Genomic DNA, 18092 nt, shown 5'->3' with positions numbered 1-18092 from the left:
ATGAAATTAGTCAATTCTTATACATTTCCATGTGCTAAACACGAATGTGACTGTGAAAATGCAAAATTGGCTCTAGTTTTTTTGTAATATGGCAATAATATAATTACATCTTGAATTTGTACGCCAATAGTAGGAGACCTACGGTTAATACCGTTTGAAAAATGAAGTCATAGACTACGTCTTAGATTTCTTTGCTTGTCTCTTGTACACCTGTTCGGGAGCATCTCTGCGGAGTGTCCAGCAGTAGTCAGCCAGCATGAATATTTCAAATGCTCACCCTTTCTGACTGGGCTTCATATAGTACACTGCTGACGTCAGCTTACTCGGCAGCAGCATAGCAGTAGAACTGCATTGCATCAGAAAATGATGTAATAAACTCTGGATGATGAGTGCATGATGGTATTATGCAATATGATGCAATATTACATCATTCTAGGCTTATTTACAGTCCTACTGGATAAATTTACATGACTAAACATAGAAAGTGAACTATATTAAATATCTTCAAAACGAGAGCCAATAAAACTTTTCATGGCCATATTTGTGTTCAGCACATCAAGATACTACAGAGTAGGACCTTTTTAGGTCAGTAACACTTTCATTGTTGCCCAGTGTTATATATGTTAAAAATGTAAACTGCACTAAACCCTGCAGAAGCTGCGGACTACAGGAACTTTTAATAAATAAAATAAAAAATACTAATGGTTATTGCATCAGTAATGCCAAATAACTCCATTCATGCTTGAACAATAATGCAGAGAAGAAAGCTACCTTTAACGTCTCATGGAGGGAGGGAGGTCTCTGTCAGCAGACAGGAGGCACTGATGTCGGAGGATTGCAAGACGGTGCCCTGGGAGTGCTGGCTGCTTTTTGTCCTCTAGTTACGGGTTTCTTTTTATACTTCCTAATTCATTTTGGTAAGAAAGAGAAGGGTAGACCTGGAACTCACCCTGTGAGGCCAGTGGTGTGAACGGTCACTGGGGAACAGGGAGCGTCTGTCTCCCCTAGAGACCGGATCGGAAGGGTTTACCAATGGATCATGAATCCCAGGCTCTACTCACTCAGCTGCGCGGCCGCAGGAGGGAAGCAGCTATGGCCTCGGTGCAATGAGGGAAAAGCTGCCAGAACAGCTCCCCTGGCTTTCCCCTATGCCTCAGTGGGAAGGTTTTCATTTACAGAGGCCACCTGAGTTTACATTGGAGGTCATTTGGAAGGCAACTGGCATGGTAAAGTCCCTAATGGCCCAGCCAGTCCTAGTGATCAATAAGAATGTGAAAATGGATAACTGAGTAACTTTCACTTGTGGAAGATAAGCTTGAGAGATCTAGAGTGGTTTAAGATGCTGTTATTAAAGATGATATATACTATATATACTATCAACACTGGAAAATTTGGTAAGACTCTTTGGATTACAAACTTTCCTAAATTACCTATGGTCTCTGCCTTGGAGATGTTTAAAAGATATTTGTAGCAATTTTGAAGGTGTCAGCACAATCTATTCCCCTAAGGTTGAGAGTTTATCATCTTCTCTCATTAAGAGGTGATGTTTTGCAAACCGAGGTGATGTTTTGCAAACGTGCCTCGGTATATAAGAAACCCCTAAATAATAAATAAGAAAAAAGAGGCTGAAGTGCCTCAGGCTGAATTGTCTGATCTGTCTGAGGATACTTTGGATTTAACTGCCCCTGTGAAAACCTCTGACAAGAGCATGGCCAAGCCTTCAACAATTAGTGACTTGAGCCTTGGACTGATTACTCAAATTATTTTTTAAGAATCGGAAAGCTTTCTTTCTTCAGAATGTTAGGAATTATTAGGAAGGGAATGGTTAATAAAATGGAAAATGTCATAATGCCTCTGTATCACTCCATGGTGAGACCACACCTTGAATACTGTGTACAATTCTGGTCGCCGCATCTCAAAAAAGATATAGTTGCAATGGAGAAGGTACAGAGAAGGGCAACCAAAATGATAAAGGGGATGGAACAGCTCCCCTATGAGGAACAGCCCTAACCTGAAGAGGTTAGGGCTGTTCAGCTTGGAGAAGAGACGGCTGAGGGGGGATATGATAGAGGTCTTTAAGATCATGAGAGGTCTTGAACAAGTAGATGTGAATCGGTTATTTACACTTTCGCATAATAGGAGGACTAGGGGGCATTCCATGAAGTTAGCAAGTAGCACATTTAAGACTAAGCAGAGAAAATTCTTTTTCACTCAATGCACAATTAAGCTCTGGAATCTGTTACCAGAGGTTGTGGTTAGTGCAGTTAGTGTAGCTGGGTTCAAAAAAGGTTTGGTTAAGTTCTTGGAGGAGAAGTCCATTAACGGCTATTATTTCTTTCTTTCTTTATTTATTTAAATGTATTTGTATTTATTTTTGGTTTTTTATATACCAATCTTCTTGCATTGGATACAAATCAAACTGGTTTACAGTGAAACAATTAAACTTGCCTGAGAGCATTGCATAGAACCTAGAACATATAATCAATTTTACTTAGGGAATAGCCACTGCTTTAATTGCATCAGTAGCATGGGATCTTCTTAGTGTTTGGGTAATTGCCAGGTTCTTGTGGCCTGGATTGGCCTCTGTTGGAAACAGGATGCTGGGCTTGATGGACCCTTGGTCTGACCCAGCATGGCAATTTCTTATGTTCAGATGAGGGTGAGACTGTTTCCTCATGTTGCCAACGCAGTTCTTGTTGAGAAGACCCAGGGTAATTCATGTGGATGCACTGTTTAGTTCTGTTAAATTTCCTTGGGTTTAGTTAAGTATAAAAATGTTTGTTGTGTTTTCTTGCAACCTACCCATGCTTTTCCTACGTGACAGATTGGTTCAGCAAGGGCAGGCTTCAGCCCCGGCATTTACAATTCCATCCGTGCCGCCATCTCCTCCTTACTCTCCTATCAAATTATTTCTGCTTCTTAGGTATTTTTAGTTTGTTTGCTGTGAAGCGTTTTCTTTCAGATAGTAGAATTGGTCTCCTCTAGGGTTACTATTGTTATTTTGTTTTCCCTGTTATGCCATTATTTTATTGTTTTTCTTCTTGTAACTCTTAATTTTGCTTCTCTAGTTTTCTTGAAGATATTTTGGAAAATGTGATAAATAATTTAAGAAACCCATAACATGGTCTGCATATAGATGCTTTGCTCAGCTAAGAGAAATATGGCAGCATATTATATGAAATCTCCCCCCAGGCAGAGTGCTAACCAGTCCTAGTCCCTCCAATTTTCCATCATCTCATTCCTCAATTTCTGAAAGAAATTATCCAACCAAATTCTGTGCCAGTCAGGGCTCCCTGACTTGCCAAGCTCACTTATAGAAAGCATTGCAGTTTCCATAGACTGTAATAAAGATTTCTGTCAGATTGAACCTAGCAGGTCCCTTCTGTTAATCGTCAGTACTGTGGGATCCTTTTCAATTCTTAGTAGAAAAGCAAGGAAGAGGAGTCTTTTGCTTCTGAACCCCTAAACTGTTTGTTCCCTGTTTGAAGTTATTCTAAACATTTTACAGTTCAGGGCAATGTTTATTTATTTATTTTAGAAATATATTAACCCCCTTATCAACATTCCTAGGTGGTTTCCAATTAAAACATCCACAATTGCAACACCCAAAATAAAATAGTTAAAAACATACATACACTAAGAACAGACACAGGACCTAAAGTTTAATAAACCATTGCGCACTAGACCATTCCCATACTGCTTAAATCATCAACTCTTCACTGTGTTACCTTCATGTCTCTAATGCTTGTTGGAAAAAGAAAGTTTTTATCAATTTCCTAAACCTCAACAGCCTAGTTTCAACTTTCACACACCTTGGCAAAAAGTTCCAAATTGTAGGTCCCTGAACATAAGAGTCTTTCATGCGACTCGTCAAGTTGAATCACTTTAAAAGATGGAACATCCAAAAGCATTTATGTGCTGGATCTAAATGCCCTTGTAGGTCATTTCAACTTCAAAATAGTTTTAATTCTATGTGGAGCTAACCCATTAATGCCCTTAAAGGGCAAAAGTGCCACCTTAAACTTGATTCTCCAGACAATAGGCAATCAATGATACCTTAACAAGTAAGGCTTTGTGTGTTGAAAAAAAACTATGTTCCGGCCACAGTTCTCATTGCAGAATTTTGAATGCATTGAAGTGCATGCGTTGTGTTTAAGGGCAACCCAATATATAATGCATTACAGTAGTTATCTGTTGACATAACCAATGAATGTATGACCATTTTCAAATCACTTTCGTTTAAAATGGGCGCAAATGTCAAAGCATTTGTAATTTGAAATAGGACAATTGCACTACCTGTTTGTGGATGAAAGGGAAATTGGTTCTTACCTGCTAATTTTCGTTCCTGTAGTACCACGGATCAGTCCAGACTCCTGGGTTTTGCCTCCCCTCCAGCAGATGTAGACAGAGAAGTTTTAACTGACTCTGCCCTATACCCTGAGGTGCCACCTACAGTCCGTCAGTATTACACTGTATCAAAGCAGAACAATTAAGACCAACATGATCAATTAACAATTTTACCCCCTCATGGACAGAGGGAGGAGAAACCCTGCAATGCCAAACATCCTGCTCACGAACCCTAAGTGGGAGCACAACCCGATATAACTTTGAAAACTAGTCTGCACAGAAAAACAAAGAAATACTGAATGAGCAGACTCTCCGTTACCCCAATGCTGAAATGGGCGGGACTCTGGACTGATCCATGGTACTACAGGAATGAAAATTAGCAGGTAAGAACCAATTTTCCTTTCCCTGTATGTACCCGGATCAGTCCAGACTCCTGTGATGTACCAGAGCTTCCCTACGTGGGGTGGGACCTTGAGAGTCCTGCTCAAAGCGCACCTTCTCCAAACCCCCTAGAGCCTGGGGCCTGGACATCCAACTGGTAATGCCTAGCAAAGGTGTGCAAAGACTTCCAAGTAGCTGCCCTACAAATCTCTTGCAGTGAAACTTGCTGACAATCCACCCATAAGGCTGCCTGTGATCAGGAAGAATGTGCCCGAAGACCGACCGGCCATGAACCAGGTATGCTGAACCAATAGCCTCTTTCAACCAGCAGGCGATAGTAGCCCTAGTCGCCTTATGCCCCCTTCTAGGGCCACGCCACAGCACAAAAAGATGGTCTGACAGGTGGAAGCTATTTGTAATTTCCAAGTAATGCAACAGAATCCACCACACATCCAGCTTCCTCAGATCTCTAGACTGGGGATCAGAGCGGTCCAAGTCTGGAAAGGATGGGAGTTCCACCGATTGATTCATATGAAAGGAAGATATCACTTTTGGGAGAAAGGAAGGAACTGTCCTCAAAGACACTCCTGTATCCGTAATTCTTAAAAAGGGCTCCCTGCAGGATAAAGCCTGAAGCTCTGACACCTGCTGTGCCACGAGAAAAACCACCTTTAATGTAAGATCATTTAGCGTCACCCTCTTCAGAGGCTCAAAAGGTGCCGCACACAGAGCTTTGAGAACCAAATTCAGGCTCCATGAAGGACAAGGATTTTGGACCGGAGGACGCAAATGTTTTGCCCCTTGGAGAAAATGCACCACGTCTGGATGTGCGGCTAAGGCTACACCTCGTATCTTACCACGGAAACAACCGAGGGCCGCTACCTGCACCCTTAAAGAGCTGCAAGATAAGCCTTTAGCCAGGCCAGCTTGTAAGAAGGACAAGATATCACCAAAGCCCGAGAAAGCTCCATCTTGTGCTCTATGCACGAAGACTCAAAAATCCCCCAGACCCTGACATAGGCCAGGGAGGTAGAGGTTTTTCTTGAAGGCAAAAGGGTAGCCACCACTGTGTCTGAATAACCTTTGCTCTTCAGTCGTTGCCTCTCAAAAGTCATGCCACTAGACAAAAGCGATCTGCCTCTTCCAAACGGGCCCCTGATGTAGATTTGGGAATCCCCGAAACCTCAGGGGTCTGTCCACCGCTAGGTTGACTAGATCTGCAAACCACGGACATCTCGGTCATTCCGATGCCACCAAGATCACCTCTGCTGGGTGAACTTCTATGCACTGCAGGACCTGCCAAACAAAGGCCAAGGTGGGAACACGTACAGTAGGACGTTCCTTGGCCAGGCGAGAACTAGGGCATCCACCCCCTCCGCTCCTGGCTCCCAGTGCCGACTGAAGAAGTGAGGGGGCCTTGGCATTTCAAAACATCGCCATCAAGTCCACACTTGGTCTGGACTACCTGTCACATATAAGATGGAAGCCTTCTTCGGAGAGCTCCCACTACCCGGGATCAACTGAGAAAATTGGCTTGAACGCTGTCAACCTTGGCGATATGAGAGGCTGCAATGCTGACTAGGTGCTGCTCCGCCCAGCTTATCAACTGTCGAGCCTCGATTGCCACCAGCCGACTCTTGGTTCTTCCTTGGCGATTGATATAAGCCACTGCTGTCACACTGTCCGACAGAACCCTGACCGATGTCCCCTGCAGCACCGGAAGAAGAGCCTGTAGCGCTAACCGCACTGCCCTGGTCTCCAAACGATTGATTGACCACAGGGATTCCTTCACTGACCATTGGCCCTGCACCGTTCTCCTGAAAAACCGCTCCCCAGCCAGAGAGACTGGTGTCTGTGGTGACCACCATCCAAAAGGGAATGTCCAAGTCCATGCCCCGGCGTAAATTGTCCGAGAGGAGCCACCCATCGAGGCTGGAACATGCAGAGTCTGTAAGAGGAAGTGGAAGATGAAATTGCTTGGACACCGGGTTCCATCGGGAAAGCAATGATGACTGTAGAGGTCTCATATGAGAAAGGCCATGGGACTAGCTCCAAGGTGGAAGCCATCGAGCCGAGGACCTGCAAGTAGTCCCAGGCCCTGGGGAGATGCTTGGCCAACAAGGCCCGAACTTGCCCCTGCAGCTTGATGATCCGCTCCTCGGTGAGGAAAACTTTGCCTAGCTGCATGTCGAACAGGGCTCCCAGGAACTCCAAGGACTGGGAGGGAACCAGGTGGCTCTTGGCCAGATTGACTATACAACCTAGCGACCTCAAGAGTTGAAGAATCCGGTGCACCACAGAGCGACAAAGAGACTCCGACTTCGCTCGAATCAGCTAGTCGTCCAGATACAGATGAACTAAGAATCCCTCCTTCCGGAGTTCCACTGCCACCACAACCATTACCTTGGTAAAGGTTCTGGATGCCGTGGCGAGCCGAAAAGGCAGAGCAGAAAACTGAAAATGATTCCCCAGGATGGAAAATCTCAGGAGTTTCTGGTGGTCGTCCCGGATTCCGATGTGCAAATACGCTTCGGTCAGATCCAGCGATGATAGGAATTCTCCCTTGTGCACTGAAGCAATTACTGACCATAGGATCTCCATCTGAAACTGCGGAACTCAAAGACACCTGTTGACCCTCTTTAAATCGAGGATGGGTCAGAACGTGCCCTCTTGGGCACCACGAAGTAAATGGAATAGCCGCCGTTCCGCAGGAGGAACTGGTACAATGGCTCCGAGCTCGAGTAGGCAATGTAATGTGTCCTACACCACCCGACGCTTCTTTGTACGAGCATGGGGAAATGAGAAAGCGGTCTTGAAGGCACCGAGCAAAATCTAAGGCATAGCCATGCTTATTACATTGAGGACCCACTGGTCCGAAGTTAATTTGGTCCACTCCTCGTAAAACAGAGCCAAACTGCCTCCTACTACCGGAACAGAGGAATGGACCGGCCTCACCTCATTGGGAGGACTTAACTCCTCCCACAGCTTGAGAGGTCCCGGTTCTACCAAAGCGTCGCCCCCGAAAGGACTAGGACCAGGACTGTTGTCTGCCGGAGTTCTGTCTAGACGAGGAGCCTGACAACTGGGAAGACCAGAATCTCCAATTCCCCGGAAACGTGATCGAGGAAGAAAGGAACCTCTCGTCTTGGGTCTATCCTCCGGTAGCCGATGGACCTTGTTCTCCCCCAAGGATTGAATCATGTCTTCTAAGTCCTTCCCAAAGAGCAGTTTGCCCTTGAAAGGCAGAGAGCCCAGCTGAGCCTTGGAGGAGTCATCTGCAGACCAGTTCCTCAACCAGAGGAGCCTGCAGGCAGAGACAGCTGAAACCATAGACCTGGCTGAAGTCCGTAGCGGATCATAGAGGGCCATCCGCACTGTAAGGGGAGAAGAAAAACTGATACTTCACGCATATCCAACATAGCTCTCTGCTTCAACAGCAGGGGAGAAGAAAAAAGGATTCGCACTCACAAAGCGGGGAGTAGCTGGCTTGTTACGGCGGTTACTACCCCAAACCAAATAAGCCTGATACTTCACTTTCAATGCATATCCTGCTTCAACGGCAGGGGAGAAGAAAAACTGATACTTCACGCATATCCAGCATGGCTCTCTGCTTCAACGGCAGGGGAGAAGAAAAACAACCAATAAGGGCTGAATGGCACGGTCTGGGTAAAGCAGATGGGCATGGGTGTAGCTTGCTTATTGCGGCGGTTACTTCCCCTACTTCCCCTACTACCCATAACTAATCAAGCTTGATATTTCACTTGGTTGCAGCTCCATCACTGCTCTCTACATTAATGGTGGGGGTGGAAGGGAAATAGAACCAAAGAGCTAAGAGAAACAGATAAGTATGAGAAAAAAATGTGAAGCTTGCTGGGCAGACTGGATGGGCCGTTTGGTCTTCTTCTGCCGTCATTTCTATGTTTCTATGTTTCTATGTAAGCCACCACAGCCTCCAGCCGCCCAGCTTGAACAGCTTCTTCCTCTGAGAGAGATGTGCTACTCTGCAATTGCTGTACCCAGCGAAGACCTGCCCTCACGGAGAAACTGCTGCACATGGCAGCCTGCACTCCAAGCGCTGAAACCTCAAATATCTTCTTGAGCTGGACCTCGAGCTTACAATCTTGGAGATCCTTGAGGGCCATCGAACCGTCACCGGGATGGTGGTCTTCTTAGTGACTGCTGACACCGCCGCATCTACCTTGGGAACCCTTAGGAGGTCTAGCGCTTCTTCTGGTAGCGGGTACAGCTTTATCCATCGCTCTACTGACTTTCAAACCTAAATCTGGAGTGTCCCACTCCCGAAACAACAGGTCAGTGACAGAAAGATGAAAAGGGAAGGACCAGGTCGGACCACGGAGACCCACCATGACTGGATCAATAGCCCCCATCTGAGAGTCCTCCTGAGGGGTGTCAATGCCCAGTTCCTCCAGACCCACGGGAATAAACGAGCCTAGCTTGTCCTTTCAGAAGAGGAGGACCTCCTTAGGGTCATCCCCTTCAACTATGTGGGGACCATGATTGTGAGAATTATGGTCCTGGTCACCCTCATGGTCTGCCCCCTGTGGTGGCTTGCTCCTCATTTCCTGTTCCTCCGGCTCCGAAACTTGATGGGACGAGATGGCGCAGTCTGCAGGGGGCGCTTAACCTTTGTGACCCCATTCCCCTCCGGAGGCCTGGACCTCCACTTTAGCCAATTGTTGAGCTGAGCGGGAGAGAGAGCTTCCTCCCGAATGTCTCTTAGCTATCTTCCTGGCTTTGAAAGCCTTGTGAGGCAGCAGAACAAAGTCGGAGGAAAACGAGGAGGAGGAGTCTGAAGCTTCCCCGGGGCACTCCTCTGCCGAGAATGCTAAGTCCTCCATCAGCCTGCTCCCCCTAGAGGCTGCCTGCTGCAGGATAAGGGAGGAGGGGAAATCTATTCCCCCTCCGCTGTACGTGCAGCAGCGCAAAAGGCCGACAAAATGGCGCCCATTCCCGCGCTGAGCGAGAACGGATCAGGAGAAGTGTGCCGCAATCAACTGAGCCTCCCAGGCTCCCGGTGCGTCCTCAAACCGTCGCCCCCGGTGGCTCCCGAAGTGCCCTCCCCCCCGGGAAGGCAGGCATAGCATAGACCATCGTGTGAAATCCGCGCGCGTCCCCACACACATGGCATCTAAAAGCTAGGAAACTCCGGGGGACCGGCAGAGGCTAGGGAGAGAAAAAAAGACAGTGGCTTTCCACAGTACAGCTTTGGGGGGACGGAGAATCAGGCCCGGCAGTAAGAAACACCAAGTGTTTGATTTTTTTTTTTTTCCCAAACCTGAACCGGGCTCCCCTGTATCACCCCGAGCACTGTCAGCAGTGTAGGGCAGCAGGGTCCCCGACCCCCAGCTCCACCAGCCTGAAATACCAGGGGGGATGGTCCCAGCAGGACCTGCCAACCCCCTGGGAGGATCAGGAAACTCTTCTGTCTTTGAGAAAGAAAAAACAACTATTTCTAAACTATTTCCCTTTGGAAACTTTGTATTCTATTATTATTTTTTTAAACTATTTATCTATCTACAGACTGTAGGATTTTGCACCTCTACCATCTGCTGGAGACAGAGAAATATTGGCAGACTGTAGGTGACACCTCAGGGTATAGGGCAGAGTCAGTTCGTCTCCATCTGCTAGAGGGGAGGCAAAACCCAGGAGTCTGGACTGATCTGGGTACATACAGGGAAAAGACAGTAAAGCATTAAAGATTACTCCTAAGTTACGATCTTCCTGAGAGATCGAAATTTTGGTATTATCAATTTTTTTAAATGCTTAGGCATATCGTCTGATGGGAACCTTGAAAGATAAAGAATCTCGGTTTTCACTACGTTAATAACTAACCTGTTCTTAGTTAGCCAAGACTGCAAGTGCGACAAACAATAAGATACTTTCCTCAATGCTTCAGGGTATGACCTCATTATCGGTGCATAAAATTGGATGTCGTCCGCATAGTTACGGCACTCGACATCCAATTCTGCAAACACATGACAAATGGGTTTCAAATGTATATTGAAAAGAAGAGCTGAGAGGGCAGATCCCTGGGATTCTCCAGTTGAGATCTTCAAAATATCAGACTATTTGCCAGCGACTTGTAACCGAAAGCATCTTCCATCCAAATAGGAAGAAAACCACCTCAGGACCAACTCAGTTATCACTATGTCATGCAAACATCTTAAAAGAATCGAATGGTTGACAGTATTGAAAGCTGCTGACACGTCAAGTAAAACAAGCAAAAAATCTGGTCTTGAATCAAATCCCCTCCTAAATACATCACATAATGATGATAATAATGCCTCTGTGCTATGGCCTGGCCTGAACTCATATTGGTGTGAATCTAAAATGTCAAACTCATCCATAGAACTCTGCAATTGTTTTAAGACTACTTTCTCTAAAAGTTTAGCCAGAAAAAGAAGGTTGGAAACTGGACAATAATTCTTAAAATCATATTGGTCTAAATTCACTTTTTTTTTTTTTTTTAAAACTGGTCTCACCAAAGCTTCTTTCAATAACACTGATAGAATGCTTTCACTCAAGGACAGATTCACAAAATCCCTAACAAAAGGGGCAATACCCATCCTAAGACCTTTAAAGGACACATTTGAGCAGTCACTTAGCGTATAGTAATTAGATTTTAATTTTCCAATGATATTACTGATTTCATCAATAGACGTTTCTTCAAAAGTGGCACATGTGTGCACATGTTATCACTGGCAAGTACAGAAACGGCATCTCCTTTGCAGCTATAACAAAGGCCTGGAAATATATAACTGTGCTGTGCAGTGCAGTACAAGATTACAGTGAACTAAGAGTAACTGGATCTATTTAGAATTTCTCTTATTTCTTATTCTGGCATTTCAGACTGCAGTAAACCATAGTAACGTCCCAGTCTGTGACCCAGATGACAGTATGAATTGCTAAAGTCATTAATACTCTGCCACATACTGCCTACTACCAATACCCATACAGGTCACTATGCTCAAAGACATCTCCTTTACAGACTGAAATATTGCAGAACACTGACTTTTGGGGGGGGGGGGGTGTGCATGGTTTGTACTTACCCTGGGAGGATCAGCCTGCAGAGCTGTGATGTAGTTCTCCAGAGCAACATGACGACGATCATTTAGCATGGCTTCAACTCTGGCCATGTGAGTCTCCACCAACTGCTGGCGCTCGTTTGCTGCTTCCTGTTCCAAGGATTCCACTTTCTCCTGAAAACGCTGTGCAGTTCAGGAAAAGAAGCAAAAAGAGTCTTTATATAATGCAGATGACTTAAGTCATGAGATCAGAGCTGGCAGTCAGCACTCCTGACTACCTCTCTCCTGGCTCCCAGGTGCCAATGACCGACGTTTCGCTGGCCCTCACCAGTCTGGTGATTCACTGCTTTGTACGTTTATAGGACTTGAACACAGAAAATTCCCTGCTCTAACACCAATCAAAGAAACCATTTGATTTTCTATTGCTTATTCTTAATCCATCAATTGGAGTCTCCGTAGTGAATGAACCAATCAAAACGGAATTAAGTTTTTCAATATAGGAAGCAGCTTGCTCTTTACTCTCTGGTCGTTCTCATCCCTCCACATGCAAAACATGTAAACAGGAATGGTACTGAAGGGAAAGCAGCAAGCAGGGATGCTAGGAGTAAAAGAACAGAGAAACATGCTCAAAGGCAAACACTTTAAAATGGACAATGGGGAGATCTCTTCTCCTCATGTCAGTCATATGGAAAGAGCATAAGCTCACAGCATTGCTCACTGTGCCAACTGTGGTATATTATATAGCAGAGTTCCTGCTTCAGAGAGCTTACAGTCTAAATGACAGGCTACCGGTCTTCTGAGGGATTTAAACCTACTCCAAGAGGTTTTTAAGAGTGTTATTTTAAACAGAATTTTTGGAATTTAAATTGGAATTGTCAAGTTGCTCACCACAGTTGTAATCTGTCCTGAGTGAAATGAAGACTGATTCCACCCAGTGAGAATAGAAATATCCCAGTCAGGGACTTTTTGTATGATTTTGCATTACAAATGATTAGCCAACCAAGAGACATACACCTATGGAATCCAAAACCTTTTAAAGCATTTTATCATTTTCCGTTCTTGTATGTAAACTTTCTACCTAGCATTTTGAGTAACTACGTAACAGCATCCTCTCATCAGACACTAACAGGATGCTTATAAAAAGATCTGCCAACAGCTTGCATTGATACAGCATTATATAAACCCAAATCTCCTTACACAATATTTGTGTTCACACAATTTTCTTTGTTTTGCCAATTCAATCAGAACCAGGATCTGGTGCCATGAGCCTTCATTCGCAATGCCCCAGGATGGGTGGGAGGTTCACTATTTTAATGGACCCCCCCCATACCCACACCTTTACCTGTTCCTAGTCTGGTCGGACTGGTCCTTCTAACAATAGTACTGAGGTCAGAAGCCCTGTACCCTGAGTCTGAATCTGGCAGCAGGGGTCCCCCTTAATGATAAACACGACTCCCAGCTGAGACTGCTGTCTCAAAGCATCCCCAGCCGAGCCAGAGATCTTCAGCCATGGAGCCACCAGGCCAGGCCAAGCAGTCTTTTAAAACTAAGTTTTCCATACCAGGAATACAACTTAATAAAGGATTTAAAAAAAAAAAAAGTTTTCTAGTGAAAATGCTCAAGAAAGGTGTCACATTGACAACCTGGAAATGAAAGGTTTCCATTTATCCATGCAGCCATGTCAATGCTCCTCAACTCTGCTCTTATGAGCGGATAATTCAGTCTCTGGCCTCTCTGCTGATAACCAGGGGCCACGTCTCGCCAGCTCTCACGATCATCTGCCAGGCAGCAGCTTTCTTACCTGGATAACAGCTTTCTTATCTGCCTTTGGCAAGTTCTTTGCCTGGTGTTCTGCCTCTTCCCATTCCCTCATGGCCTGCACAAAAAGAAACAAAGTACTTAAACTTTACATCATCCATTCGAATGTCTTCTCATATAATAAGCCCTTCTCTTTGGAATTTCAGAGTCCGACTTCCATTAATGGGCCTAAGGAAAGGGGGTAAGGAAGATGCAGCTGTACTGGGGTCCCTGGCTCGAGAGCACTCCTCCCAAATTACACAAATCAATTTAGAAAAATAAATGATAATCTGGATGAAAATGAATAAATATATATATAAAAGGGGTAATCTGCACAAAGTGGTAGTTACTGTTCTTAGCAGAAGGCACGGAGGGGACCTGCACAGAGCAGCAGTTACTACCATAAAAACAAATCTTGCTGGGCAGACTGGATGGACCACTTGAGTCTTTTTCTGATATAATTTACTGTGTTACTATGGTGAAATTATAATTGCATGAAATGTGTTATGTAAATAAAGTTACTCAAGTCCCTTCAGAACTGTTTGTTATAGTATGTTGTAGGGGCAGGCATAGGTGTCCAAAAGGGGGGCCCCACAGTAGCCAAATTACTGCGATCCCCTCACCCTCCCTGCTTTGCAGTGCCTCAGTCACTTCTGCTTTCTTGGCTGCTGTCTGGATGATGTCATCAGCACCAACAACCGAGGAGGAGGAAGCAGTCCACCTGGCAAGGCCACAATCCTCCAAAAACAGGTCTGGCTGGGCCACCCTAGAGCCTGTCCTGCGGCGGCCGAAGCAGGTGTAGGTGTGTGTGTAGGTGTGTGTGTAGGTGTAGGTGTGTGTAAGTGTGTGTGTATGTGTAGGTGAGTGTGTGTGTAGGTGTAGGTGTGTGTAAGTGTGTGTGTATGTGTAGGTGAGTGTGTGTGTAGGTGTGTGTGTGTATGTGTGTGTGTAAGTGTGTAGGTGTGTGTGTATGTGTGTGAGAGTGTGAGTGTGTGTGAGAGTGTGTGTGTGTGAGAGTGTGTATGTGTATGTGTGAGTGAGAGTATGTGTGTGTATGAGAGTGTGTGTGTAAGAGTGAATGTGCATCTGTGACCTTGCCTGCCTGTGTGTTTATGTGACAGGATGTGGAGAATGAACCTGTGTGAGAGAGAGGATAAAGTTTGTGTGGCCTTCCTCCCCCCAATTCCATAACATTCTCAGGGTGCCTGGCCATCAAAAGAGCACAGGTATGGGGGGCGGGGAATTTTTGTACTCTTTGCTTGTTTTAATTTTTAGTGTCATTTGATGTGCCCACTGTTTTTTAATATTTTATTTATTTGTTTATATTTTGAACTTTTCTATACCGACATTTATGTGGCAAGATACATATCATATCGGTTTACAGTGGAACACAATATTGCAACAAGCATTACATAGAACCAGGGTTACATGGAACTGGGAAAACAGTGGATAATACTGGGGGTAGAGTTAGCAGCTGTTAACAAGAGAGACACTTGGCAAATGAAGAGACGATTAAGCAAAAAACTATATTTTATTGGGTTTTGGGGAAATATTAAAACAGTTATGTGAATTTTTAATTTTTGGATGTTCTTTTCATTGGCTGTTCTGAAATATTTGTTCTTTTTATTAATATGGTTTTACTATTCAAATGGGTGGAGCTTGGGGCAGAGTTTGGTTGCCCCCAAAATAAAAAGGTGCTCCGCTGCCCATGGGGCTGGCTTGAGTTGTATTATTTATACATCAATGATTAATACAAAGATGAAACCATAAAATCCAATAAATTTGAGCAATGTATACAAGTGGAATGGGAGAGGGTGGCCACACAAACTCACACAGGTTCATTCTCCACATCCTGTCACATAAACACACAGGCAGGCAAGGTACAACATAAGAATATAAGAACATAAGAAAATGCCATACTGGGTCAGACCAAGGGTCCATCAAGCCCAGCATCCTGTTTCCAACAGTGGCCAATCCAGGCCATAAGAACCTGGCAAGTACCCAAAAACTAAGTCTATTCCATGTAACCATTGCTAATGGCAGTGGCTATTCTCTAAGTGAACTTAATAGCAGGTAATGGACTTCTCCTCCAAGAACTTATCCAATCCTTTTTTAAACACAGCTATACTAACTGCACGAACCACATTCTCTGGCAACAAATTCCAGAGTTTATTTGTGCGTTGAGTAAAAAGAAACTTTCTCCGATTAGTTTTAAATGTGCCCCATGCTAACTTCATGGAGTGTCCCCCTAGTCTTTCTACTATCCGAAAGAGTAAATAACCGATTCACATCTACCCATTCTAGACCTCTCATGATTTAAACACCTCTATCATATCCCCCCTCAGTCGTCTCTTCTCCAAGCTGAAAGTCCTAACCTCTTTAGTCTTTCCTCATAGGGGAGTTGTTCCATTCCCCTTATCATTTTGGTAGCCCTTCTCTGTACCTTCTCCATCGCAATTATATCTTTTTGAGATGCGGCGACCAGAATTGTACACAGTATTCAAGGTGCGGTCTCACCATGGAGCGATACAGAGGCATTATGACATTTTCCGTTTTATTCACCATTCCTTTTCTAATAATTCCCAACATTCTGTTTGCTTTTTTTGACTGCCGCAGCACACTGAACCGACGATTTCAATGTGTTATCCACTATGACACCTAGATCTCTTTCTTGGGTTGTAGCACCTAATATGGAACCCAACATCGTGTAATTATAGCATGGGTTATTTTTCCCTATATGCATCACCTTGCACTTATCCACATTAAATTTCATCTGCCATTTGGATGCCCAAGCTAAATATTAACAGCAGCAACACTTTGACTATGACAATACAGAATTCAGTAGTGAAGGTAGGAAAAGGAGAGCTGTATTCATACAATTTGGCTGAATATTTTTTAAATGGAAAGGAGGTAAAATGTGAATTTTGCCTCAGGCAGGTTATATGTGAACATGACATACCAGGACCCCACTGACAGGGTAACTCCACTCAGGAGTGGCCTGGGCTGAGTACCTGCTTCTTCCATGGACACTCTTTGTGACCTTGGATAAATCACTTCAGCCTCTGTTGCCTCAAATTGTATGGCCTCTGGTGCAGAGAAGTACCTTCAGTACCTGAACGCAACTCACTCTGAGCACAGGACTGGAAGGGCAAGTAATTAAATCCAAATGCACCACAGTCGATATTAAGGAAAGTAGGAAGTGGACAAATTATCCAATTAAAATTAGCCAGTTAACTTGTGATGTATATTCACCGGGACAAGTCACCCACTGAATATGCTCCATTAAATTTACCCAACTATATTTGAACAGTCAAAAAAGCAAATAGAATGTTAGGAATTATTAGGAAGGGAATGGTTAATAGAACGGAAAATGTCATAATGCCTCTGTATCGCTCCATGGTGAGACCGCACCTTGAATACTGTGTACAATTCTGGTCGCCGCATCTCAAAAAAGATATAATTGCGATGGAGAAGGTACAGAGAAGGGCAACCAAAATGATAAGGGGAATGGAACAGCTCCCCTATGAGGAAAGGCTGAAGAGGTTAGGGCTGTTCAGCTTGGAGAAGAGACAGCTGAGGGGGGATATGATAGAGGTCTTTAAGATCATGAGAGGTCTTGAACAAGTAGATGTGACTCGGTTATTTACACTTTCGAATAATAGAAGGACTAGGGGGCATTCCATGAAGTTAGCAAGTAACACATTTAAGACTAATCGGAGAAAATTCTTTTTCACTCAACGCACAATAAAGCTCTGGAATTTGTTGCCAGAGAAGGTAGTTAGTGCAGTTAGTGTAGCTGGGTTCAAAAAAGGTTTGGATAGGTTCTTGGAGGAGAAGTCCATTAATGGCTATTAATCAATTATACTTAGGGAATAGCCATTGCTATTAATTGCATCAGTAGCATGGGTTCTTCTTAGTGTTTGGGTAATTGCCAGGTTCTTGTGGCCTGGTTTTTGGCCTCTGTTGGAAACAGGATGCTGGGCTTGATGGACCCTTGGTCTGACCCAGCATGGCAATTTCTTATGTTCTTATGAATATAACTGGTTCTGTTTATTTGGGTATGTGTAACTAGATAACTTTAATCTTAACCAGCTATATGCAAGAGATAGCTCTTTCCAGACCAGCAGGCCGGATTCTCCATGTTCCTCACCCTGCAATCCAATGAAAGGAAGATGCAGGCATGCAGCGTCCCAGGCCTGGCTCCTGAAAGCAGCGCTGGTACTGCTTCACTGCATGCCACCAGGAGCAGCACAGGCAGACGGTGCTCCCCATGACCTTGGGGGTTCTGGGCATGTCGGATGGACGTTAGAAGGGGGCCTAAAGGCAAAGCTGGAGTTTTCATGGGGGGCTAAGGGCTAGAGGAGTGAGAGGGCTGGGGCCATCAGGTGCTCAAGCCTTCCCCAGTGAACAGGACTAGGAGATGTGCCTGCACCTTTTTATTTTAGTGGAAAAAAGTTGAATCCATTTTCCCTCTCAAGCTTTGCTCATGGCATCAGGCTTTCCATTCTGCTGCCTTTGGGC

At 44.7% G+C, this 18092-nt stretch overlaps 1 protein-coding gene across 1 annotated transcript in view; it reads right to left on the bottom strand.

Annotated features, from left to right (window-relative positions):
* APP (amyloid beta precursor protein) overlaps positions 1 to 18092 on the bottom strand; it is a 300473-nt gene that overhangs the window by 68025 nt on the left and 214356 nt on the right. The window contains 2 exon segments of the mRNA XM_029577860.1: positions 11799 to 11957; positions 13576 to 13650. Of these exon segments, the coding sequence (XP_029433720.1) occupies positions 11799 to 11957; positions 13576 to 13650 (234 nt within the window).

The sequence above is a fragment of the Rhinatrema bivittatum genome, chromosome 15 (assembly GCF_901001135.1).
Source record: "Rhinatrema bivittatum chromosome 15, aRhiBiv1.1, whole genome shotgun sequence".
Lineage (NCBI taxonomy): Eukaryota > Metazoa > Chordata > Amphibia > Gymnophiona > Rhinatrematidae > Rhinatrema > Rhinatrema bivittatum.
Note: the sequence above shows the minus strand (reverse complement) of the source record. Positions and strands in the feature narration are given on the sequence as shown.